We start from the raw sequence: 26,451 nt of genomic DNA, 5'->3' as shown, positions 1-26,451 counted from the left end.
TTAATATCTTCCTTTTTCCAGTTCGGAGAAAATCTAATATCGTAAGAGAGATGGAGAAAATGAAAAACAAAAGGGAAGAGAAGAGAGCCCAGATAAGTGAGATCAGAACAAAACGGGCACAGGTGAAGTATGTGATCAGGGAATAACACCTGGTTCTACAAACTAAATTGACCTAAGAAATTAATTCTCTAGAACAGCACATTCACAGTGGTCAAACTAAAAACATTTAGGATTGACATGGCCAGGATCTGGTTTCCATTTACTCTATGTGGATTTCTTTTTAAAGTGTCTTACGTAAGAATGTAAACGAACATGTCTGTTCTTTACAGACTGAATTTGTTTAGGGGGCTGTTAAGTTACTGTTCCTTCAGTTGAAAGCTTTTAAATCCCAGACTTGCTTTTTCTATGATTCAGAAGAGTGTCCTGCGACTGAACCATAGAAATGTAGAACAGAAAGGGGACCTTGCTAGATCTAGTCCATTTCCCTTCATTGAGACAGAATTATGTAGACTGGGGTGACCAAACTTCTTACATCATGCTCCACTTGTTGTGCCTGCAATTAGAGGTGCCCCCCTGCCCTCCCCTGAGGAGGGAAAAAACTGTCTAATGTAATCCAAACCAACAACTTTCAGATATGTTTATATGGAAAAAATCCCTTTTGGTGTGTGTAAGAAGAATAAGTATGTAGAATGTAAAAACTTTTTTAATAGGCAATACAAATGTGAATACCCATACATAAAAACAGTAACATTTCAACATTTTTAATGAGGTGGATGAACCTGAGACCCAGCAGCCAATTGTGCTGCCTCCCCTTCCCCCAGGATCCCCCCCACCCCACCTTGTACACCCCTGTTCTAGACCATGGTTGGGCAAAGTATGGCCAGTGAGCTGAATCAGGCCCATGGACACAGTGGGGAGTCTAAAGCAGGCTTCCTGTCTGCCCAACCCTCTCCCCTCACTCAGAAAAGCAGCTGTGGGCTCCTGTTTCTCTCAATAGCTGCGAGCCTGGAGTGGCAGGGAGGGGAGGGAAGACAGGTTTCATGCACTGTCCCTAGCACACTCCATTGGCTGTTTTCTGGCCAGTGGGAGCTTCCTGTTTGAAACACCTCTCCTCTCAGACTAGCAGCTGCACATGGCCCCTGCCATGATCCTGCAGGTAGCATTTGCCTGCAAAATTAGTTGGGCTGCTGGCCAGGAGTCACCCAGGTTAGTCTTCTTGCCAGACACTGCCTCTGGCATCCAGCCCTCAGCCCCTCCTTCTGCACCCATACCCCTCTCAGACATTGCACTCCAATCCCCTGCCCCAGGTCACAACACCATTCTGATGTAGGTTGCAACTAAAACCATTGCACTCCTATCCCCTGCCTCAGATGACAGCCTCTTCCTTCACTCAAACTCTCTCCCAGACCGCCCCCCACTCCTTTCTGCACCCCGTTCTCCTACCCTCCGCCACTCTTCTACTCCCAACCTCCATCCCAGACCACACCACTGCCACTAATACCATGGAAGAGCGGGGCCCTGAAACACTTTCCAAATTCTTGGAGTGGGCCCTTAAACGTACAGTGAGGGGTGTTACACAGCCTTCCTTGGTAACTTATTCTATGGCTTCATTCCCCTTATGGTCTTTTCTTAATGTCTAATTCCCTTGCTTCAATTGAAGTCCACTACTTTCTTCTCAGTGCACATGCAGAACAACTCCTCTTCCTCCTCCTTTTCTATAACAGCCTTTTATGTACTTTTAGACTGTCATGTTTCACTTGGTCTTCTCTTAAACTCTGATTTGTTTAATCTTTCCTCATAGGCTATGTTTTCTGTACCATTAATTCCTGCCCCCCTTCCCCACTTTCTCCAGTTTGTCTAAATCCTTCCTGGAGCCCAGAACTTAACACAGTGCTCTTGAAACTATCTGTGTTGTACTGAAACTGGTTTAATCACTTTTTGGGTCATTGAATGATGTATAAATTGAACAAAGCAATTGGCCTCTAGAAGTGGAAAAATGGCAACAATTGTAGTATTGAAACTCCTTGATAAATGCTAGGGTAGGCTGCTGGAGAAGCTGGCTGTTCAAATGGCTGGCTATGGCCCAGTTTCTTAGTTATCAGCTCATATAAAATCCTGAATGGTTGACTGTTATCACATCTTCCTTGTCATGTGAATTTGCATCAGGGGAAGCTAACAATGCAGTATTCTTATTCTCATACCACTACACACCAGGAAGAATTTACTGTGCTTAAAACTTAATGTTGTTCTTGCTGTTCTGCATTGTCAGTACTCTTGAAACACATTATGATGTCATAAACTTCCCTGCTTGATTTTGAGGTAATGCTATGCAAACGCAGTGCACAAATTTGGCACTAGAAGGGGGGAAATTGGCATATTTGTTTTGTGCGGGAAGCCAGTGGATGGGTAGAGAAGAGATATGCTTCTCAACACTTGAAATGAGTACAGAAAGCTTCTTCAGCCCTTAGTCCTAATATATAAGAAGGTTCTCTTCTTCAAGCAAAATGAGATTAGAGTACTAATTATTCCATCAGGCTATTTCTATGTCCACAGCCTTTCACGTGCCTTTGTGGTAGGGTGACTGAGTAACAATATATTGAGTTCTTTAGCTGCATATAGGTCAATGCCCTTTGTACTCATAGGCAGCACCTTTTTTTGCCTGTTCTGCTAAATCTGGTGAGTACACTAATGTCTGCCATTGACCTGCAGGAATTTGATAGTAGCTGTCCAAACTGGGAGTTTGCGCGGATGATCAAGGAATTCAGAGCTACCTTAGACTGCCAGCCAATATCTATGAATGACCCTGTAAGTAAATATTTGGAATCAGTGTACCAATATCACTGTTGGTTTTTCACTCATTGAGTACTAATGTTTTGATGGTCACTACTGAAGCCATAACCAGAAATACCTGGACTTGCCTGGTTTAACTTAGTTGCAGGTACAGAAAAAAGCAGGAACAGTACTATATCCTGGCTTAATATTGAACTTGCACTACATCATGGAAATGTAGACTAAAGGTTATGAGTAAGGTCAAAGCAGAACAAGCTGTCAAGATAATGGTGGAAACTGCGAAGTCTGGAGTTAAGATTATATTAAAGGTGAGGATAACTGAAGTATCAGTCTAGCCTCAGCCTTACTGTGATCCTATTGCAGGGCTGCAGAGAGTCTTAAATGTACTTCAGTCTTAGCTCCATAATGACCTTCGCTGATCTGAACTTTTTATTGTGCAGATCTAGGAATGATGGACAAATATGGCCATATTCAAACTTGGTGTCCCCCTGAAATCTGGGGAGTTTCCAGACCAGTGGATTTAACATTCATTACAAACATTGCAAAACCATGTTTAGATTTTTGGTCTGTTTTGGACCAGGCTTTCATTAGTTCAGCATACTATGTCCATGTCTTAAAAATTCTTGCGGCAGAGTGAGCTTTCTGCGATAACAGGATATGCCTGCCAGCAACTGCACTGCCTTGCTCAATATTGTGGATTAATCTGTGATGGTATTCACAGAACAGTGATGGGAAGGAATTGATGGAATCTTTGGGCTTGTCTACACTGTAAACTTAAGGGCCGTGTCTACACTAGCCCAAATCTTCAAAATGGCCATTTAGAAGATTACTAATGAGGCGCTGAATTGAATATTCAGCACCTTATTAGCATTAGGACGCTTCTAGCCGCAGGGCTTCGAAAGTGCTGCCTTTGAACGCATGCAGCTTGGTGTGGCTACACGGGGTCCTTTTTGAAAGGACCCCGCACACTTTGAAATCCCCTTAATCCCCTCTCATGTTGCTTTCAAAGCCTTGCGGCTGGAAGCGTTCTAATGCTAATGAGATGCTGAATATTCAATTTGGCGCCTCATTAGTAATCTTCTAAATGGCCATTTGCATGTCCATTTCGAAGATTTGGGCTAGTGTAGACAGTCAAATTGACCTATGTTAGGCTGACTTGCAGATGCTGCAGTAGTTACTGTGGTGGTCCATATCCATACTGTTTGTGTGTGTCCTCACTGGAATGATTCCCTGACTTAAAGGGACAGCATGGAGCTGACACTTGGGGTTCTCAGATCAGCGTGCAACTCCCTGTCAGGAGCTGGGATGCCCCCTAACCTCAGCTCCCTGTAAACAAAGGGGGCAGCTGCACTGGGCTTCTGAGCTCCATGCTACCCATTGGGAGCAGGGGAGCTGACAAGACTTGAGCTGCAGAGCTCCTTGCTGGGCACAGCTTGCCCTCCTGGTGCAGAGTGGAAGGGGCCAACAACCTGAAGAAGCAACTTTCTCTCAGCAAGGAGATGCTGATGGGTGTCCTTTTGGTTCTCCTGTTGCTAGCAGGGAGCTGTGAAGCCAGCTGTGGCAGGAGGGCTCCATCTGGGGAGTCCAGGTGGCATCCTGAGCCTGGGTAGCAGCCCAGCTTGGAGCAGAGATCAGGCAGCAGTCTGACTGTGGAGCCTGGAGTGATGGAATTGACAAGAATGACAGCCAATAGATCTAAGTAGCTCAGTGTATACAGGGAAGCTGCATTGCTCTAACTACAACAAAAGTCCTATGTACTCTTGTGGAGGTGGAGTTCTGTCAGTGTAGTAGGCATTTACCTTGGTAGAATCAAGGTTGGATTGTGTACACGGACATAATTAGGTTGATGTAAACTGCTTTACGTTAACTGAATGTGTAGACCAGGCCCTTGTATCCTTACAACCTCCACTGCAGCATGGATTTAGCACAGTTGTTGGGGGGTGAGTAGTGATACAGAATAATCAGTATTACTCCTAACTTGTCCTTCTGTTCTAGGTGGAAGAGCACAGGATCTGTGTATGTGTAAGGAAGCGCCCTTTAAATAAGCAAGGTAAGTGTATGTTACTAAAACATAGCCTGGACTCTGGTGCAAGGTTAACATTATTCATGTTACAACAAATATTTTTCCATTAACAGAACTTCACAAGAAGGAATGTGATGTAATTACAGTTCCCAGCAAGTATGTCCTGCTAGTGCATGAGCCGAAGTTGAAAGTGGATCTAACAAAATATCTTGAGACTCAGGCATTTAGATTTGACTTTTCATTTGATGAAGCTGCTTCCAATGAAATGGTTTATAGGTAATTCATCTTCTTACACTATTAACATGGTCACAATGAAAAAGTAAAGGGTTAGTATCCTGGCCTGCTGTTTTTAGTTTACAGTAAAGTATTTCTCTTTAAAGGTAACCATGCTTGGTTTGGGTGGAGATTAAGGGACTGAAACCTCTAAAAGACACCCTTAGCTTAGCCAGTCTGTTCGTAATATTTAATACTGGATGCGCTTCCATTTGTTGGGATTTCTGAGAATAATTTAAAGATCTAGAAGTACAGCGATAGCGGAAATTAAGTACAGGCTAGTCCGGAGTGTAGCCTCTTCTTTTTATGCCTAATTCTTTTTATACATCTGAATTCCTAGGTTCACTGCAAGGCCTCTTGTACAGACCATCTTTGAGGGTGGAAAGGCTACATGTTTTGCATATGGCCAAACAGGCAGCGGCAAAACACATGTAAGTGACTGGCAGTTTTCCAAAGGCTTCAGATATCTTTGCTCGGATAAATGGAGTAAAACACTTTTTGGATAATCGTTCATCTAGCAATTGGATCTGGGTTTTAAATTGTCCTCTAAAAATGATAGTTCTTACCTTTCCAAAAGATGAGTTAATAACCATTAAAACTGCTGGGCAAGTGAACAGCTACTTCCTTTTGGTGTTGCAGAGAAAGCAATGAAACTGACTCTAGCAATGTTATTTAGTAGTTGAAAATCAGGACTGGACACTGCTGATTTATAACCCTGGCTCTGTCACTAATCTCTGCCAAGTCTCAATCTCTCTGCCTCAGTTCCCCGGCCTGTGAATTAGGGCATTAGCCTGCACCTTAGATGTATGATATTATAAACAGTCTGAAGATGTAAACTCAAAGTATTAACCTCTTCTCACAAATGGAAACCCTTGCTCTGGATATTTGTGGAGTGAGCAGATCTAATTCACATCAATGAAGGTACTTAGACTAAAGTGAAAAGGAAAAAATCTTTATGCTGACATTTTGTGGCATCACACTGTAATTCTGGTTCATTGCATCTATCACACCAGCTTTTAGGTTGCAGAGACCTTGCAAGTGCGGACCCTTGCCTAGAGTACCCACTCACAAACTGTGGGTCAAGATCCTATTTTAAAGGCATTGCCAGGGTCTGCATTAGACTTGCTGAGACCCAGGTCTGAAGCCTGAGTTCCCCCTGCACTCTGGGGGGGCCCCTTTTCTTCTCTGACTGCCTTGTAGTCATGTAGATATTATGAAGGGGGCACAGTGCAATAAAGTTTGAGACCCAATGGCCTACAGGATACTAAGCAATATATTTCAGCAACTGTAACTGGTTTCCTTCTCAACTTCCCTCTGATTGGAAGTGAAGTTTGAATTTCTCTCCCCTGAAGTCACCTGTCAGAATAGCCTAATATGCCACCACACTGGTTTTGGTAATAACTTCCCAGGTCACGTAACAGTGTTCTACCCCAAACCTCTACTCTTTTAATGCCAGCTGATTAGAAATATGACTAACCCTGATGCTAAGGGGGAAACAGATCCAAAAAATAGCCACAAGACCGTTCCTAGGCTTATTTCCCACTGTTGCTACCTGGACATGGAAGTGGGATTTTCCCTTTCTGCAATCGTTTTTATTTTTGGTAAGAGGGGTACTCCCTACATTCATTATTGATTGAATTGTATGGCCTCATAAACGTTTACACATATGACATATCAGGTTTTTTAGCTTTCTGGTCGTTAGTTTGCTGCTGGACCATTGCAGTCCTTGCACATGTGAGGTCACTTTATGCAGAGCACAATGGTGCCCACACATTAGGGAGTGCTACGAGACCATATTGCAATGGCATGACAACACTCAGAGGCAGACAACACTGGTTACAATACGTTTGGCTTTTCCCAGGCATTTTTCTCTTTTGATCCTCCACTCTGTCCAGGCAAAGCTTTTTCAAAGACAAGAAGTGTCCAGGACTCTTTTCAGAGCAGATGTTGATTCTCAAATATTGGCTCCACATCCTGAAGGGTCCCTCAATTGCACCCTTGGCTGCCTGATCCCACCCATCCTGCTCCTGTGCCCATTGCCCTGCCACCATGATAGGGAGCGAGGATGCCTCCATGTTAAGAGTGAAGGTGCAGGCAGTCTTCTGTAGTGTTCTTTTTTTGGAACCCTGAAAGAATCCCAGTTTGGTAACTGATGCCTTAGGTGCTGGAAAAATGGTTGTATTGGTTTCATATGCTTAAAATGAGTTAGGATATCGCTACATCTTGATGTAATTGTACTGAATTGTATTGTGTTATGCAATGTTGGGTTAGTCCATTGAGCTCACAGGCTGTTCATGAAGACAGCTGAGTGGTAGCTTGACCTGCTTGGATTGCACCTCTATAATGGCTCGTGCTTTTGTTTTGATTCTTTTCTTAAAATAGACTATGGGAGGAGACTTCTCCGGCAAAACTCAGAATGTCTCAAAGGGGATATACGCTTTTGCTTGTGAGTTGACTCAAGTTTTTGAATCAGTTATGTGCTATTTTTCTTAAACTGCTTCCAAATTCTCTCACTTCTATATAGTGAAATCTGTAAAGCCTTCATAAAAAACTTCAAAAATAAACAGGTAAAGAATTCCTTTAACTCCTGATTATCATGTTGTCCTCAATAAGCCATGTAAATTAGGTTGTAATATTGCAATGTAATGTAGATATTACCCAGAATCTATATATTGGGTATAAAGGTAGTTATAGTAACTTTTATCAGAGTGAAAAAATTAACCAAAATCAAAACAGAGGCACAGACAAGGGTCTTTGCTTATTTAATCTGTCTGGGGTATTGTTAGTACCTAACAAATTAGTAATAATAGTTTGGCCTTGATGCTAAGTTGTTTCTTCTCTAATTTTGGGTGGGGGAGGAGACTAAGGGGGAGGTGGAGCTGGACTTGCAGTAAACTCTTTGTTATCCAGCATCCACAGGACTAGGAAGTTGCCAGATAATCAAATATTCTGTGTAATAGAGAGTTCAGTAGTTATGCTAGGTAGGAGTGCACAGGAGCCTGGTGGCTGCACTCACAACATCGAGTGGGCAGCCCACGGCATTGCTTGTGTGCTCAGTTGTAGGACAATCATGGCCTGGGGCTGGGCCTGGGCAAGAGGAAGCAGGTTTACAGCTGCCATCTACCACCTCCAGGGCTCTGCAAAGCCCTCCAAGGTGGAGCCCTATAGCAGTGGGAAAGTGTGGGGTGGCACAGCGGGGGAGATGCATATGGCTCCGGGGCGGTGGGGGGGGACTGGCACCACAACAGGAGCCGCATCTGGCTCTGGAGTGGGTCCCCTCCCAGCCTCCAGCTTTCCCCTTCAAGAGCAGGCAGCTTGATATGGAGGCCACGCTGGAAGCAAGTGCTCTGCCGGGGAACAGAGACGGAGAGAGCGGAGAAGTGTTCACATGAATGCATCCAGAAGGCTCCTCTGCTCTCTCCACATTCACACCCGGTATCCCCTGACCAGAGCTACTTGGCTCTGTCTTGTCAGTTATTTGAGAGTGCCATTTAAAGAAGGGTTTACTGTACTTTCAAACTGTGTTTCAAAACTAGAATCCTCCTCTATTGTCTGAATTCTACCTGCAAGTATCTTTGTAAAAATCCTATTTTTTTTTTTTTAAACAAGTGATTCAAACTACAGAGGATTGTGATGCTAATGGAAAGTTAAAACTTGTTCTGTATCAACCAAGCCAGAAAATAAAAACACTGTTCAGGTATCTTCAGAAGTACCAGCTCCCATAATCCCTTTCATTTTTTGGTCTTAGAGACTGCCACTAAAATCAGCTTCACCTTGAAAATGTTTTGCTGTACAAATGTCTCTGCTACCCTCTGGCTGGGGAAATTGTATTCCAGGTACTAGCTAGTATAAACTACCTCACTCTGAAGCATTTTGGAAGAGGCTGAGTCAGAGGAGCTGAAATTTTCCATATCTAGTTGTTGTATTTTTTCTTTTCCCTATCAGCACGAGATGTCTTCCTACTTCAGAGCCAACCCAGGTACAGGAATCAAGACCTGGAAATCTATGTGACATTCTTTGAAATATATAATGGAAAGGTGAGATCTTGATTTTAGCCTGAGATTTGAGTACACATTTGATATGTGGTATGACTTTTATTAAGCCATCTTCAAGTCATGGTTGGACCATGGGCACTTTGCATGCCTGAAATTGGAAAGTTTGGGGTATGCATAATAGTATATGTCCCTTTCCTTTAAATGACGAAACAGTGCAAAATAAGTATTGGGAAAGGTTCTTACTTTGTGCATTTCCATTGTCTTGCTCAAATATAGGTATTTGATCTCTTGAATAAGAAGGCAAAGCTCAGAGTGCTTGAGGATGGAAAGCAGCAGGTCCAAGTAGTTGGCCTCCAAGAGAGACAAGTGATCTGTGCTGAAGATGTGATCAGAATGATTGAGATGGGCAGTGCCTGCAGGTTTGTCACCCTGGTCTTCTGCATCTTTAATGTTTGGGGTTGTTTTAGTTTTCCAACCTTTACTTCCTATTAAAAGCCTTTTTAGTAGATCAATAGCCAGGCTTAAAATAAGGGCAATGAACACTGTCCCCGAGTAACAAGCACATGCATCAATACCTTGAGGGGGAAAAACCAGCCAAACGCAAGAGATAGGGAAAGCGTGAGCATCGGTGTTTTGAAATAGGCTTGAAAACTTGGTGAGTGCATACACAATATTAAAACCCTATCAAGGTCACTGCCTGGTAACAGAACCACAGGAAGTGTACAATAAAAGGTTCTGAGTGGGAATCAAGGAGTGTTGGATGTGAACTGCTGGTCACATAAGCAGTTGGAACTCTTGAAGAGCAATACAAAATTCTCTTTTAGAGAAGACACTGTGTACCACTGAACAACTGCATTGGTCTACCATCTTATCCATTCTTAACTGAGAACTCCCTACGTACTTGTTTATGCTGACAACTCTTTAACCTTTCCAAACTTTGATACTTCCACAGCTATGTGTTATGAAGAGCTTTTGTCTTCCTAAAGGCTGGAGGAGAACTTGCCAGCCTTTTCAGTGGGTAGATGGTGATGGAGGGCAGGAGAGGCCAGGGTTACGAAAGTAGCTTATCTGCCCTCGTACTAAACATCCACACCATATGTGACACTTCCTCAGCTTGCCCAGGATTGTATGTTACCTTTTACCCTTTGCCTCCAGAACGAGAATTTATTTTAAGCTAGCTGGGTGTCAGCTGTTGCACACAGCCACTTGCGCTCTTCTCAGGACTCTGCTAGTCCTGTTTTCCTCAAACATCTGCCTATAGTGGCCAGCCTCTCACTGGCAATTGGTACAGTACAGTAAACGCTTTAATATCCGGCTACCGTGGGACAGGAAGTTTGCTGGATATTCAAATCTGGACTCATAAGTGAAAACCAGTAGCTCTGTCAAAAACTGAATTCTGGGGAGACCTCCAGTTGATTGACAATGCAAGGTAACCACTCACGTTTCCATTGTTCAGTCAGTGAATCTTTTGAAATGTTCCTTTGAAGTGCCACCCAAGGAAGATTTCCTCACAGTGGCTTGTTCTGGGTTGTGCTGGTGCAATTTTGAGTTCATGTCCTCCCCATCAGCCTATTTTTCCTTCTGACTTTGTTTCAAAACAGTGCTTCGTTTTGTCAGCTTTGTCGAATGTAAATTAACATAGTGGGGAATTTACCTTCCCTTTTCTTTGGAAGGCCATGGCTACACTGGCCCCTGCCTTTGGAAAGGGCGATGCTAATGAGCCATTTCAGCAGATACTAATGAGGTGCTGCCATGAATACGCAGCACCTCATTAACATAATGACGGTCATGTGCATTTGAAAGTGCTGCTTTCGAAACACACTGCTCGTGTAGACAGGCCTTTTGAAAGGACCTCCTAGATTTCAGAAGCCCCTTCTTCCCAAAACCAAATGGGAAGAAGGGGCTTCTGAAGTCCGGGGGTCCTTTTGAAAGGTCCGTCTACACAAGCAGTGTGCGTTTAGACAGCTGCACTTCTGAAAGGTATGCAGCTGCCATTATGGTAATGAGGTGCTGCATATTCATGGCAGCGTCTCATTAGCACCTGCCCAAGTGGCCCATTAGCATACCCCTTTTGAACGGCAGGGGCTTGTGTAGCTACGGCCAAAGTGAACCTGTTTCTCCCTTTGTGTGGGTACAGACTTTAAAGCATAATATCAAAAGGCATGTACTATTTCTCAGAATGTCATTGCCTATATTTCAAGTGACGTTTTTGTCTCTAGCTTTCGTTTGGTACCACACAAGACGCTTCTTGGACTATGAAATGGTATAATGGGTGAGGTGTAAGGGGTTTGTCATGCCTGGCAGAGTTGCTGACAGAACAAAGGAACCCTTTCCTCGGTGGAGTGGGATAGGTTCTTAAGGTCACACCACAGACCTGCTCAGGGGTCTGCAACCAAAATAGCAAGAAAATCCATTTTTTCCAAATTTAGTTACAAAATCCAATACTTTAAGAGCACAGTGCATGTGAATAGAAGACAGCCCTTCATAAATAACACTCAAGTTTTAAATTCCTTTTAGGATGAAGTCTGCCCTCATGACGCCAGAAGAAGATATTTTTGCACAGAGGATCTAGGCCCCATCTACTCAGTGTGTGTTTAAGACATTTGTAGAATTAGGGCTCTAATTGTTTTATATATAATTGTTTATAACCATGCTTACTACGCATGTCAAAAGTGGTAGCAAATAGTATTTACCAAACAGTAGAAGATTCAGTTAGCTAGCAGAACTTTTCTTGGAGCTGGTTCAAATCATTAAGAGCTGTTCGGTGGCAGGGTTATGGCTGCATAACCATATGGCCCGTTCTCCTGTCTAAGCCTTTTTGACACCAGGGACTGGCCTGCTTGCCTTCTTAAATTATATCAATACCAGTCCATCGACTGGTCATAGAGATGCACTGTCCTATAAAACAAGACATTACAGTGCATTGCCTTATGTACTCACAGTGATGCTCTGCGTGCATATCCTGCAGGCCCTCCTAGGGTGAGGGTCTCCACTCTGCCCCTTCCCCCCGCCAGGCAGCAGGCCTAGTGGTCAATTGCTGCTTTGCAGAACCAGCATGCTCTGCTCCTAGAGCAGGCTGGGGACAGGATACTGATGCATGCCTAGAGACCCCAGGGATAAAGTGGAGTGGTAGAAACACTGCTTGCCTGTCTCACACAGGGGTGTGAGGCATCAGCAAAGCACTGGCTGGGGACAGAGCATCATGGCTAAGGGGTCAGCGGGGGCAGGAAAAGGAACCAGAGAAGTGGGGGGGTGAGAGATCCAAACCACTCTGTACCTGTCTGGAGCAGGACCCCACTCACTGCAGCCCCCACACCAAGCTCTACTCAAGCCTAGTTGAGACAGCAGTAGTGCTAGGCCAGTCTGTCCCTATCCCTGCCCAGTAGAGCACTGGCCAGCCCCACCCTCCTGACTTCTGACCTGGCCAGAGGTGAGAGTGGGAGGAGGGTGAGAACTGTGATTGTTTCAGCAGCAGTATGGCAAGGACATCACAGGACCCAGAGCTGCAAAGGAGTCAGCATTAGGAGCCACAAATGACTCCTTAAAGAGATGCATGTGGCTCTGGAGCCGCAGGTTGCAGACCCCTGGACTTGTTGAAAGCATGTATCGTTACCTTTGCAGTAAAGCAAATCTTAGCATGGCCTTGCATTTGGTAGGGTCCTACGTATGCTTCATATCTATACTGTAAGTTGATAGGATCCTTAGTCTGGTAGTTTATCCAGTGGTTGGTACCATTTATATTTGTGAACCAGATTCCCCAGCCACATACCCAGAAGTAAACTTCTCCTGTCTAAACTGCTGTCTAATGGGCTGATGCTCTGAAATCCTTTTGAAGTGTGTTTGACTAATGACCCCTGGAGGGTTGACATCTGGGATTGGCAGTCAACCCCAGTACTCCTTGATATCACGAGGAGTAAGGGAGGTCAACTGGGGAGTTTATCCCATTGACTTCCCCCTGTGAAGATGGCCAGGTAGGTCTATTGCAGATAAGTGGATTCTAGCTACACAATTGCAACTAGTTGATAGTACAATCAACTATCTGCCTGCCCTCAGCTGTAGTGTAACCCACCATTGCTTTTTTGGCACAGGTGCATAAACTTTCCTACCTGAGGATTCAGGTACTGTAATGTACATGAAGGGAAGGCTCCTTTACACCACTCTGGCAATGTAAAGGAGCCTTAATTGTTCCCATTCTTAGTCAATTACTGAACAATAGCAGCCTGTCTTTTTAGTTGCTACACTTCTACTCTGCCTCTGGGACAGAATCAGTTTTTCACAGCCCTATACTGCCAAGTCCTGGGCTCTGCAACAGCAATGAGTCAGGGTATGGCTATAGCACATGTCTTTTAGTGACAAGACTGTGTGCTAAAAGTCAGCTTGCGTGACTGCAGTTTGTCCACACTTTTGCCAGCAAAATACTTCCATTACCCCGGGGGGGGAGGGGGTGTTGGTTTGCTTTGTTGGCAGGAGAACAGTCACATTTGCACTTGCTGCCTCAGGGCTATCAAGAAAGCAGGTCTTTGCCCACGAAAGCTTATGCTCCAAAATATCCGTTAGTCTACAAGGTGCCACAGGACTTCTTGTTGTTCTCGAAGCTACAGACTACCCTGGCTACCTCTCTGATACTTGGTTCAAGGCTGTTTATGGGGAGTTTAAGGTGGAGCGGGGAAAGACAAAAGTTTAGACTATCAAGTGAAAGTGTAGACATACTGTGCGCATCAGTCATGCGTTCGCCAACCTCTCTCCATGGATGTGTACACTCACACCCATCCTCCCTCACCCTTCCAACCCACTCCCCGGTGACCTGCTGCCAACTGCTCCTAGCAGATGTGCCCAAGCTGTTCCAAAAGGAGTATGTGTTCCTCACAGATTTCTTCGCTTGCCTCCTTTTTTTGTATGCAGGGGAGCCAAAAAATCTGCAGCAAGTATGAATCCTGGGCCCCAGGCATGGCATAGAATTCCTTTAGGGGTACGTTATTTTAGGGCAATTACAGTATTGACACTCTTACTTCTGCCCTACCTTCAGAGCTGAGCAGATGGAGAATGGGACCTGTTGGCCATGTGCCCAGCTCGGAAGACACCAACATGGAAGTAAGGCTGGAAATACTGTACAGGTTGAACCTCTCTAGTCTGGCACCCTCAGGACCAGACTGGTGCCAAACGAGGGACTTCGCCACATCACAAGAGGTCAATGTTGTCTAGCAGCATTACTGACGCTTCCATTGCGTGCTGGGTTCGTTTAGGGGTAAACTACAGCTAAATAGCGGCACAGAACCAGAACTGGTGGCTGTAAAACTTTATGGACCATGGGAAACTAGGGCACACCCACAAGTGGTCATCAAGCTAATTAAAGTAGCACCAAATTATGGATGGTGCTGGACAAGAGATTCAACCTGTATGATGATGCCACGCTTATTTCTGCACTGCTGCCTTTGGAGCTGGATGGCCAGAGTAGAACTGGGATCCCAGTCAGCAGTTGCTAAAGGCAGAGCCGCTGGCAGCAGTAATGAAGTGTGGCAATAACATGACCCCTCCTACAATAGCTCTGACATTCAGCAACCCTTTTTGGATCAGGACACCTACAATTACAACACTGTGAAATTTCAGCTTTAAATACAGATGGTACCTCCGTGGCCCAGCACCTTTGGGACCTGATCGGTCCTGAATGAGGGAATTTGCCAGACGGAGGAGGTCAGGTCTCTGGGCTCGCCTGATGGAAGGGTGCATTTCCTGCCCTTATGCTGCCTAGGGGGCTTCTCTTCTGGCAGGTCTCCCCGCCCTAGCCCAGCTCCACACTGCCACAGGGCTGCCAGCAGAGATCCCTGGTTCTGGCCAGGCTGTTTGCCATGGGGCTGCTGGTGGGGATCGCTGCCACCACTGGGAGCAGCCTGTCACCCAGACCAGCTCTGGGCAGCTGGGTCCCTCTGTTGGACCATGGATGTTGCCGGACAGGAAAGTTTCAACCTGCAGTTTGAAATCATAAAATACAATTTTTGGTATACTGTACTTATGAAGTTCACAAACATACCACAAATTTTGTAGGGTCTTAATGATATGGTATGTGTGGTCTGTTCCAGGATATAGATGGTAGGTAGGGAAACAGAATGTGGGCTTTATGGAGTCAAGAGATGGCAAGTATCATTCTAGCCATTAATTACCAGTTTTAAGAAATCTGACTCTAGTCAAACATTCTAGCTAGGGAAGCTGATCCTATACCCTGAGACATGGCTGTAGTTGCTGGTAGTGAATACTGGAGCTGCAAAACATCAGATGTGTGAGGTGCAGATGCTGATGTATTTCCTGTTAACTAGTAGGGGTTAGCAGTAAGCTCCTTTCTGAAGCATCTCTTTTCACACAATCAGGAAAACTATTCCTTAATGCCTGTGACAGCTTCCATATCTAGTTTTGTCGTCTTATGTGTTTGATTTGAGTCTGAAAGTGCAGCCAAGAATGGAAGGGTCTGCAAAGGAGTATAGCAGAGAAGGATGGGGATGTGATTAAATTAAGCTGTTGGAGTAATTAAATGAATGGTAATTGTATTATTGTCTGAGCAGTTGTCATTTTTTGTTTAGTAAAACCAGGCAGGTCAACTAGACTATAAGCCTTTGGTTTTGAATTGCTTATGAACATGCATGTCTAGCTCCCCCAGCACTATGCAAGAAAGATGCTGTGTGACATCTACAATTGTAATAAACATTCTCCATATCTCTGCTTAGGACATCTGGACAGACCTTTGCGAACTCTAGTTCCTCACGGTCACATGCCTGCTTCCAAATCATACTACGTAGAAGAGGGAAATTGCATGGGAAATTTTCCTTGGTAGACTTAGCTGGAAACGAGAGAGGTGCAGATACTTCCAGTGCTGATCGGCAGACACGTATGGAAGGGGCAGAAATAAATAAGAGCCTTCTGGCTTTGAAGGTAGAGTATAACTCAAAGCAAGATCCTTGCTAATCAGCAAAGAGTGGACAGAAATGACCTATTTGGATTGTTTGGTCCATATGACTTGCAATGCAGGGCTTTCTCTTACAGGAGGCTTTTCAGTCCATGTTTTGTACAAACGTACAGTCCTCCAAGGACCCCAGCTCTGTATATTGAAAATTTATGCTGCATGTTTTTCCAGTGAGTCCTTTTGTCAGGAGTCTAGTATCTTATAACTTGTCAGTTTGACTGTTGCATGACTTGGATAGAGCTTCAAAGAATTGTTGTATTTGAAAATCTAAGCAGTTAAGATACTGCTGTAGGAATCAAATAACTGGAACGGGATGGAACGTTTTTGGGTCAGAGGTCACTGACCCACAGAAAAATCAGTGGGGGGGCACAAAAATAAGCAAACTCACCCCCACAAAACACTCCCTGATATCTTCCTTTGTCTGTACAGCACCTAAAAGCATGAGGCCTTGACGCTGCTTGCGTCCTCTAGGTGTTACTACAATAGCTTATTAATAGCTCCTATTATGCTGCTACAGATCCAGACTAACACGGCTACCCCTCTGATACTTATTAATAGCTAGTTTCTTAAGCTATTCTGTGGTGCCTTGCCAAGCAAGATGGCAGACATTAAATTAACGGGATCTATTTCCACCCCTCCAGGAATGCATACGAGCACTAGGTCAGAACAAATCTCATACACCTTTCAGGGAAAGCAAGCTGACCCAGGTGCTGAGAGACTCTTTCATAGGGGCAAACTCCAGGACCTGTATGGTAAGTATAAATACTTTGTGGGCACTTTAAAATGCATGTTTTCATTTCATCTTGGGGTTCATGATACTTAAAGTGAAGACCAGTTTTGACAAGTGACTTTGCCACACAGTCATCGTATTCGGCTTGGATCACTTCACAGATGAAAAGGTGTTTACCTTCCTTGCATCAGAAAGTAGTTTTTGGCTGCTGGTGAGCCAGAAAGGCACTGTATCCGGGATTTAAATATTGCTTTATAAAGGTATGAACCAGAGTCTGAGAAACTAGCTTTCCGTCCCAGAGCTTTATGGGAATAAAAGTGAACTTTGAGTTAAATTCCTGATGCTAATGAATAATGTCAAGAGTGGGGCCAGAGTAAATTGCTAAATAGATTTGCACTCAGTACTGAATGCTGACTGACTGCGGCATTTTGCACCTGTAGAACATGTCAGGACCTTTTCAAAGGCCCAGTTGATCCAATGTCAGCTGGGAATAGAAGCCAAGTTTACAGTTCTAGGACTTTCTGTAGCTGTCACCTTTGTGCAAAGTTTCAGGAATATTTTTGCCTTGTACAGAACCTTTATCTTAATCCCTCTTCTGAACAGTTTGGATGGGGTGTCAGCCAAAGCATTTAGCAATAAGCAAAAGACTGACATATGCTTATCTTCCATTTGTTCTCAGATTGCAATGATTTCACCAGGCATGAGTTCATGTGAATATACCTTAAACACCCTGAGATATGCTGACAGGTAACAGCCTCTCTCATGTGTGAAGAAGTTCTCCCATTGCAATGAGTGTCCTAACTCTATCTCCTGAGCAAACGTGTTTTTTTTGTTTTTTTTTTTTTTGTTGCCTGCTTTTAGTGCAAATTTTCTTGAGTATTCTAACCCCAGGTCAAATCTGCTTCATCATTTAAAGGGTTTTGGATAGTTTCTGGCTAGGGCATAATGACCAATAAAAGAATGCACTGAAACCTTGGCTAACAGGCTTCCTGCCTTTCAGGTTAGAACTACACTTCAAAAGTGACCTGAAAAGGGAAAATAGAGTTTGTTCCCTCTTCTGCTTCTTGTCATTGTATAAAAGCCAAAAGGGGGAGGTTGAAAAAGATCTGCCCGCCTTTACTTTAGCAGGATCAGGAATATGAAGTCTTGCCTTGCAGCGGTGCCTGGAAAGAAGCTTCCTATACCATTCTAACTGGAATTCTGGCCAATCAAAGCAGTGGGGGAAGCAGGAATGGTGCCTGGGAGCTGAGACAATAGCCTCTGCAGGGTGCGATGGCTGCTGGCATGCTGGGTCCAGTTTCGGATGCCCTCAATTCCAGTGTGTTAAATTGGAGAGGTTTAAAGCAGAGCCTTCACTTCAGAATGATTAAGGGATTTTTTTCTAATCCTTTGAGCTCCTGGAATCTCACCTTAATCTAGCTAGTGTAACAAAGTTTAAAGATGCTTCTAGTCTAGAGAGCCCATTATTTTTCCACACTGATCTTTCAAGGGGAAAGTTCTATTTCCAGCCACTGGGTCATGTTAGAAGCTAGACATTTTCAGGCTGAAAATAAGGTGCATACTTTTATTGCTGGCTGGTTAACCATTGGAACAATTCATCAAGGGTCATGGTGGACTTCTCCATCACTGACCATTTTAAAATAAAATTGGATCCTTTAGGAAAAATATGCTCTAGGAATTATTTTTGGGAAATTCTATGTCCTGTGTTATACAAGAGGTCAGACTAAAGGTTCATAATGGTCTCTTCTGGCCTTGGAATCTGTGCGAAGGGGAATCCTACTTAGTTTTTGGATATGTCTGATGTTAAAGATGAGACACCTACACGCCACTGGGTTCTGTTCCTCTGCAGTCTTCCTTTCTACAACTTTCTAAGTTTTCCATGAAAGGCCGTTCATTATCAAAACTTTGAGGGGAGCTGTCCCGTTAATAGTTGTAGCTCTGCTGCAGTCACCTTCTGTACAGGCATTCAATTTTTATTTTATAAAATTTTGGCTTGGAAAAACCCCTTTGGATGAATTGTGAATATTGCTGGTATTCCTCTTTCTGGTTACTGATCGTATTTGCTTTTCCCCAGTCTCTAAATTCCTGTTTTTCATGTATTGTTTGGATGTGATAAGAGCTACAGCTGCTTGGAGCTGGAATCCTCTTTCATATTGACCTTACTTAAGCCTGGTCTATACTACATAGTTAGGTCACCATACACTTTTACATTCACCTAATTATGTCCGTGTCAGTGCTGCAACCTTGCTCTTTGATGCAAGTACCCAATTAGAGAGACAATTCCACCTTCACAATAGCCCCGGTGCTTATATCAGTATAGTTAGAGCAACAGCGTGTGTAGATGTTGCATTGTGTGTGGGCAGTTGGCTGTCATTCTTGTCATTTTCACAGCTCTGCTCTGCAGCAAGAGGCTCACAGCCGGAGCCCTGCTCCCTAGTCCTGAGGTGACAGCCCCAGTAGTGAGTTTTGTGTGGGGCTTAGTTTGACACCTGCAGCTGAGAGCCCTGCTGTTGTGCTGAAGCAGCCCTGAAATTTACAAGGAAGGCTGGTAGGCTCCCTCCTGTGAACCCCACGCTGGGGCTCATGGCTCAGGCTGTCCTCCAAGCAGGTGGGGGGGCTCCAACTGTGACCCCAGCTACTGCCCAGGCTCTCAGCTCCCCACAGAACTAAGTAACTAGAGTCTGACAACTGCCTGGGCTCTGAGCCCTTCACACTAACTCCTCTTAAATGAATGCAAACGCCCCTAAGGATGGACATAGTTAGAAACAGGCTGCTCTGGATATGGAAAATGGCAGTAGTTACTTATGCTGGCTGTGTAGACATGCCCTTAGTTCTATTTCCTTATGCCAACTCAGCACACCAAGGAGAAGCACATTCCCATTTCTAATGAATTCAGCTCCAAAACATCCTCAGTCTTGCTGCCAGTATATCTGCCCCATGGTAAAGTGACCTTCAATGTTAAAATAGCATGTCTCTGAGAAATGAATACTGCCAAGGAGAAGTCTAGAAGTAGCAGTAGCTATTTGAGGTAACGGTCTCCAAATAACTGTATTTGGAAGCAAAGTCGTCTTTGGCATAACATCAGTCTTCTTCCTGTCCAGAGTGAAAGAGCTGAGCCCTCACAATGGTGGGAGTGGTGAAATGCAGAACTGCATGGAAACAGAGAATGAACACCTGGAAACCAGTGAAGAAGAGTCAAGGCTTGAGCATGATGTATGTTAAACTATATAGCTTAGTTAGTGGCTTACCCACACTTCAGTTTGGTATGAAACATACTTCAGAGAACAAATAACTGTTGGGTACGTACTAAGCTACAGAAAGCTGCTAATTTACTTTTTAAGTTTAAAAACTAATATCTAGATGCAGAACTGCAAAAGCATCTAAAAAGGTATCTTTATGTTAAAAACTGGGAAAATAAAAACAAACCATAACTTGGGTTACAAATAATTGATGTTTATTGTACTGTCAATAAGTTAATTTCTGTATAAATTTAGATTACTAAAACCAAAGGTGTATCCCAATAACCAACTTAAAATGTTTGAGGTGTTGCCTAAATGAAAATACCAGAAAATATCAGAACACAATTAAGCAGTAACCAAACAAAAAAACACAACCTTGAACAGCAAAACTGAAAGATATATGGGTTATTTTTGTTCTGTAAATAAATTGCAAATTGGTAACTGCACTCTTAACCTACCACATATGGCCATTGAGCATGTAACTGATTATCAAAATGTTTTAGAGGCTACTAGACAAGCCAGGTTAAGCAGCTAACTAACTTTGCTTAATACATAGCTTAATGCAATACACCTGTAGGCTATGCTGCTGCTGGCAATGTCATGAGGGCACTCAATAGTGCAAATAGATGCTTATTTGCATACTCACTCAGGATCGCTGTCCTGGCAGAGGCTTCCGTTGGAACAAAACAAGCTGTGTAGAGAGGGTTCTGTCAGCAAAAACCCACCTTGTCAGCAGCCCCTTATTCCTAATTTTTTCAATTTTCTTTAATAGCGTCTGTTCAGGAATGTTCACATGTCTAGAATCTTTCAAACTAAACTCCAAAGACTAAAATTATCGGTTGCAAATCTGAATTATTTAAATTTGGAGTATTTAAACCAGCAGTGGTAATAAACTCCCCACACTCTCTCACCATCTTACGCATCAGATGGTGAGCACTAGCCAGCTAGCTTGGATAACCTCCTTCAGGAACAGAACTGGGAGGCTCAAAGAAGAGTGTCTCTGTACTTATCAGGTATGTTTCTCTCCATGAATGCTAGATCTCAAAGGAGGAGGAAGAGGAGATGTCTCCCCACATGTCCAGTTTCTGTGAAGCCATGACTCGGATTAATGAGCTAGAGGAGAAGGCTGTGGAGGAAATCAGAGAAATGAGACAGGTATGTCGAAGATTCAAGCGAGCCCAAGTTGTCATCTTTATATTGATATCAAGTTACCTTATTTGAGTAAAGTACTGGGGAGTTCCAGGAACACATGGGAAATAAATGGTAAAGGGTGCTCACCTTTTGGTCATTACTGACTTGTTCCAGCTGTTTCTTTCCAAGACTCTCCACAGAAACTGGCTTGTGATAATGCCCACCTACAACCAGTTATAACCTTCAGGGGGCTGGTGCTGACAGTGGGGGTGGACCACCTACAGAAGCTCAGATCTTAACAAAAGCTCAGGGTGTGCCGTGAAAACATTCCAAGCTTGCAAAAGGCCAATTCCTAATCAATGTTGCTTTTCTAAATCTAGAAGATGACCGAACTGTTGGAAATGACAGACCAGCCTGACTACGATCTGGAGACATTTGTGAACAGAACCAGATGCTTCATAAAGGAAGGATCAAGAAATGTAATCGGTATGGGAGCTAAGCTGGTGGTGCTTCATTGCTTTACTAAGCAATATTCTGGCTGGCATTACCTACTTGCTAGCCAAGTAATACAGAAAATCCTTTCCAAAGACAATGTAACTCAGTGAGCTACAGTCCCCAGCAAAGCCTAGCCAAGGTTGCTGCTGGTATTCTGCCTGGGAGAATACTGGTAGATGATCTATACACTTTTCCCATGTCTGTGGGACCAGCACCTGTTTGGAATATAGGGAGGGATGCTGTACATCCCTCAAAAACTTGGGATTTCTGCCTTCAGCTGATGTATGCCAATTATTTCTTCTGGAAGTGACTGAAATATCGGTTTGTAAGCTAAGCTTAAAGCCCAGTCTAAACAGTTGCTGGCATGAAGGGCCTAAACACAAGGCAAGTATTGGTAGTCATGGTGGCGAACAGTGTCATGCCAGTCCCAGGTCTGGTGTGCATACTTCTTGCAGAAGGGGGAAAAAATAATGCAGACAATAACACTTGTTGTAGAGACGCAATCTCCCCCACTCAGTCTAACTGAGGGAAGGGAAAACTTTTTGGGTTGGGGGCTACTGACCCACAGAAAAAATCAGTTGGGTGGCCACACACATGAGAAACAGAAAAACAAAATCCAAACCCTTGTTGATGTGGTTGCTCAACTGAAAAACAGGAAAAAACTCACCCTCATTCCCTCACACACCAGCCCCAGAGCCTAGGAGATGGGTAGGGAGAGATCACTTGGTGTGTTTGACCCTTATTTTTATAGTTGTCACCCTTGAGCAACACTTTCCTGAGAGTGCTCCCTAGTTAAAGTTCTTGCCAGCCAAGAGCAAGTAGATGTGGAAGAAGGCTTCGTGCTCTTTCTTTTCACTTGTGCATGCTGAAATGCAGGTTCTGTATTGTCTTTCCCCTCTGGCTGACTGTGGGCTCTGTCTATTGCCTATATATAAATTGAGGTAAACACATGCATCTTTGTTCAACAGCTAGTTGGACCGTTCCGACCTTATCAGGCTTATGAGTTTAAATTTGTGCCTTTAACATTAAACAGGGTAATTCTGTAACATTACACAATGTTCCTACGTACGTTTCACTGTATCTTATTGACCAGTGTGGTGTGTGTTTTTAAATGATGTCACAAGGTGTATTTTGTGCAAAGATGATTGCAGGGTATGGGGGTGAACACAGGGTGCATTTCCTTGCAGGCAGACCTAAAGTAGGAGTGAGGAACTCAGGATTATCAGTCACCCATGTTGCTCTCGTATTCTTATTCTCCCTCTCCTCCCACCCCCAGCTCTCTTCCACCTCAGGGCCCTGAGGTTGGAAGCTGGGTTTTGTGAACAACCATGAAATTGGAAACTGTTTTAGATGCTGGGATCATCACGTGTACAGGTCAATCTGCCACTAACTTCAAACTTCATTGCAGATGTCGTGGAGTCCCTTGCTGTTGCCATGCAGCTGGAGGAGCAAGCCAGCAAGCAGATGAGTAAGAGGCGACCTTAGTAAATATAGCAAACTCTGATTCAGAAATAGCGTTTTTTTTCCTCTTGTGTCTGTCACATGTCAGTGGTTTGTGTTTAACTCTATTTTAAATGTAATATAATAAAATATACTTTGTCAGCCTTACCCAAAGACAACAGATCAGAATAGCAACCTTTATACCACACAGGACCCAGGATCTTTTGAGACTTGGCAATGGGGGAGGAGAGAAACTTCTAGTTCTGGCATTGAACACCTCTTCCCCTCATTAGTGATGATTTCCTGCTCTGATGTAACTAGATAAACTTGTATATTCTAGTGTACATAAACTTTTTTGCTTCTAGATGTATTATGAAACGGTGCAGAACTGCAGGTCTGATGTGCTTTACAAAGGAAATGGACTACACTTAATTGTAAAAATGAAAAAAGGATAGAATAAAATAAAATCCCTGTTTTTTAAGAAATTCAGCTGGTAGATGAATATTCCTGGGTTTAACATCTGACTTATAGAATATTGTCAATTGTCAATTCTTTAAAAAATTCTCTGACGACCCCTCCAAAACAGATGGGCCTTTATGGTAGAAACTGGCCTCTGGAACTGTTTGGGCATTAGTCTTTTGAAGTTTGTGATGTTTGTATATAAGTAAAAAAAAAAAAAAAAAAAAAAAAAATCCATTAAAGCATCTTGTCTCCTGATATTTGGAAGGGGATAAGTTTTTGGACTAGTGAATTTCCTGAACATAGGTGCCTACAGTCTGGAGGGCCTCAAATGCCATTTCCAAACACTGCAGTGTGCAGTTGAGCAAGTTACTTGACTGCTGCCACCAGCTTTGATTTTTAGCTATACTATAACCAGGGTGGGTTTTTACATCCATCCTGAACCCAAATTCCATCTTCCGGGTCTCCAAATAATAACCAGCTCTGAAGAGTTAATCTATTTTTTTCCCTTTAACATGCATTGTAGCATAGGGTTGGTTACACAGTGGCTTGTGAGCCACATGGAGGTCTTTTCTTGTTTAAAGTGTGGCTTGGAAACCCCCACCACTTACTCCCATTCTCTACCTACTAAACTTTGGGGGAGGAAGCTCAGGACCTCTGCCTCTTTAGTGGGGTGTGGGGTTTCCAGCATGGAGGAGGGTCTCAGGCTCAGCCTTGCAGGGCACACCTGTCAGAGCTTTCGTAGGCGTGGGCCTGACTGCCAGCAGGCATGCCCCAGCTCTTGACCTGCTAAAGATTGTTGTCAGAGGCTCAGTGGCCCAGTTAGTTTTATCAACAACCATAGGCTTAGCGCCCATTGGTGTCCGATGGCTCCCTCACTCTTTCCTTCTATCTTTCCCTGTCCAGTGTGGAGTGGCTTAGTTGGTGCGGAGCTAGTCTACAGAAATCTACTAAACATCTACCTGTTCTCTGTGGAGTCTTCTGTCCACTAGACCCAATACCAGGGTCTTGACTTTTCGTTGGTTGTTCATTCTGCAGATATGCCCGAATAGCTGTAACTTCCATTGTATAACCATCTGCAGTAGGTTCTCTGTATCTTTCTGTATAATTCCTGTTGACCTGCATCCATCCTATTCTCAGGGTCTTGCTGTATCAACTGCTTATGAATGCCAATTATGATGGTGTGGGGGGTTGGATGTGTGTGTGGCAGACCAGCAGCTAACAGGATGACCCCTTGCGGTCTGTAACCTAAGCTGGCAGGTAACACCTCTGTCCCTGAACAAAGAGCAGGGAGGAGCCCAGCTGGGTTTGAAGCAGGAGTGGCAGTTGGAAGGCAACCAGCCTGTGCCAACGGGAGGCTAGACCCCAGATGGGGCACCCCTCGGGCTCCTTTCCCCAGGATGGATTGGAATGACTGTCTGTCTCTGGCTGCTCTGACACCTCTGTACTATGCTGTGCCCTGTTGGTTAATAAACTTCCTGTTCTATCTGCTGAGTGACAGTCACTCCTGCCTGCGGATGGAGTGCAGTGCTTGGGGGACCCCAGGACCCCATCAGACCAATATCCTCCTCCTTTTGAATGTTTTTTCATCACCCATGTCTCATCCGTACAACATGCTACTGAATACACATGTTTAAAAGATGCTCAGCTTCATTCCTAAGCTAATCCCTTTGCTTTTCCAGATCTTATTTATTGCCTTCAAACTCGCTCTTGCTTTCACTATTCTAGTTGCTATTTTCTTCTTACAATCTAGATCATGTCCCGTTGCTTCCCAGATACATGAACTTCTCTAGTTCAATCCTGTCTATGCTGATCTTCCTATTTCCTTATCTCCAAATACCATTGTTCTTGTTTTATTGATGTTCGTAATCAGTCCATACTCCATCCCTTCTTTGTTTAGCACCTGCACTGTTCTCACTGGCTTCTCTTCATCTTCCTTGATAACTTTATCATCTGCGAACCTCGAGCTGTTAATTCTTATCCTGTGCACGGATATCCCTTGTACCTCTTCCTTGATCTTCTCCATTGCTCTCTCTAGATGCGTGATGAAGATACTCGTTAATATCAGATCTCCTTGTCTCGTACCTCTACTCGTTCTAAACCAACTTCCCAACTCTCTGCACAGTCTCACTGCTCCCTCTGCATTGTCACTGATATCCTTCAACAACCACATCAGTCTGGTATACACTGTGTGACTCCCACACCACATGAGTCACTCTGATCTTTACTGTCAAATGCCTTCTAAAAATCGACGAACCAAGTGTAGATGTTCTTGTTCATTCATCGAGATTTCTCTATCCATCTTAGTGCCACTATCTGCTGTATGGTACTTCTATTTTTCCTGAATCCCACTTGCTCATCTAGTAGATGTTCCATATGTGATCTCAGTCTCTGTCAGTATCATCATCAGCACCTTGTGTAGATGATTCAAGTTCTTGCACTCCAACACACTTCCTTTCTTGTTTGTCATTAACACAGGTCTTGTCCATTCCTTCTCTGCCTTCCATTTCTTCCATGCCTTATTACGTAGTCAATGTATTTTTTTCAATCATGCTTTCTCTGCTGTGTCTGGTAATCTCTCTCATGATCTTATTTCCAGGACTCTTGTTCTTTAGTTGTTTCACTGTTTTCTACTTCTTCTTTCGAAATATTAATCACGTGCGTGCGTGCGCGCGCAGCGCGCGCGCTCTCTCTCTCTCCCTCTCTCTCTCAAAATGCTTGGCAGAGATATCATCCAGTTCTTCCATCAGTCTGAGGCACTCGGGTCCAACTGTGCTTTGTACAGATTGTGCAGTGATAGATGAGATATTGCACCAATCTTCTCATCTTTGATCGCCATCTGCTGCGGCTGCCACTTCCTATTAATATTCCTAATCAGTTAAACACCTCCCTGGTCTTACACTCACCGTAATACCGCTCTGTCT

At 43.9% G+C, this 26,451-nt stretch overlaps 2 protein-coding genes across 3 annotated transcripts in view; one reads left to right on the top strand and one right to left on the bottom strand.

Annotated features, from left to right (window-relative positions):
• Positions 1 to 23,573, top strand: part of KIF2C (kinesin family member 2C) — a 38,835-nt gene extending 15,262 nt beyond the window's left edge. The window contains exons 8-22 of one of the 2 annotated variants that reach the window (XM_075002757.1): positions 22 to 122; positions 2,710 to 2,805; positions 4,786 to 4,840; positions 4,927 to 5,089; positions 5,427 to 5,517; positions 7,469 to 7,532; positions 9,032 to 9,123; positions 9,358 to 9,500; positions 15,798 to 16,002; positions 16,675 to 16,785; positions 17,443 to 17,510; positions 19,865 to 19,976; positions 21,041 to 21,157; positions 21,514 to 21,619; positions 23,037 to 23,573. In XM_075002757.1, the coding sequence (XP_074858858.1) occupies positions 22 to 122; positions 2,710 to 2,805; positions 4,786 to 4,840; positions 4,927 to 5,089; positions 5,427 to 5,517; positions 7,469 to 7,532; positions 9,032 to 9,123; positions 9,358 to 9,500; positions 15,798 to 16,002; positions 16,675 to 16,785; positions 17,443 to 17,510; positions 19,865 to 19,976; positions 21,041 to 21,157; positions 21,514 to 21,619; positions 23,037 to 23,113 (1,601 nt within the window). In that variant the 3' untranslated portion in view covers positions 23,114 to 23,573. Of the gene's footprint in view, positions 1 to 21; positions 123 to 2,709; positions 2,806 to 4,785; positions 4,841 to 4,926; positions 5,090 to 5,426; positions 5,518 to 7,468; positions 7,533 to 9,031; positions 9,124 to 9,357; positions 9,501 to 15,797; positions 16,003 to 16,674; positions 16,786 to 17,442; positions 17,511 to 19,864; positions 19,977 to 21,040; positions 21,158 to 21,513; positions 22,803 to 23,036 lie in introns of those variants that run through there. The other variant, XM_075002756.1, reaches the window with a different exon arrangement.
• Positions 20,247 to 26,451, bottom strand: part of ARMH1 (armadillo like helical domain containing 1) — an 87,393-nt gene continuing 81,188 nt past the window's right edge. The window contains exon 10 of the mRNA XM_075002761.1: positions 20,247 to 21,128. Within this exon, the coding sequence (XP_074858862.1) occupies positions 21,108 to 21,128 (21 nt within the window). The 3' untranslated portion in view covers positions 20,247 to 21,107. The remainder of the gene's footprint in view (positions 21,129 to 26,451) is intronic.

This window comes from Carettochelys insculpta, chromosome 9, assembly GCF_033958435.1.
Source record: "Carettochelys insculpta isolate YL-2023 chromosome 9, ASM3395843v1, whole genome shotgun sequence".
In the NCBI taxonomy this organism is placed as follows: Eukaryota; Metazoa; Chordata; order Testudines; family Carettochelyidae; genus Carettochelys; species Carettochelys insculpta.
This window is presented reverse-complemented; position numbering and strand designations above follow the sequence as displayed.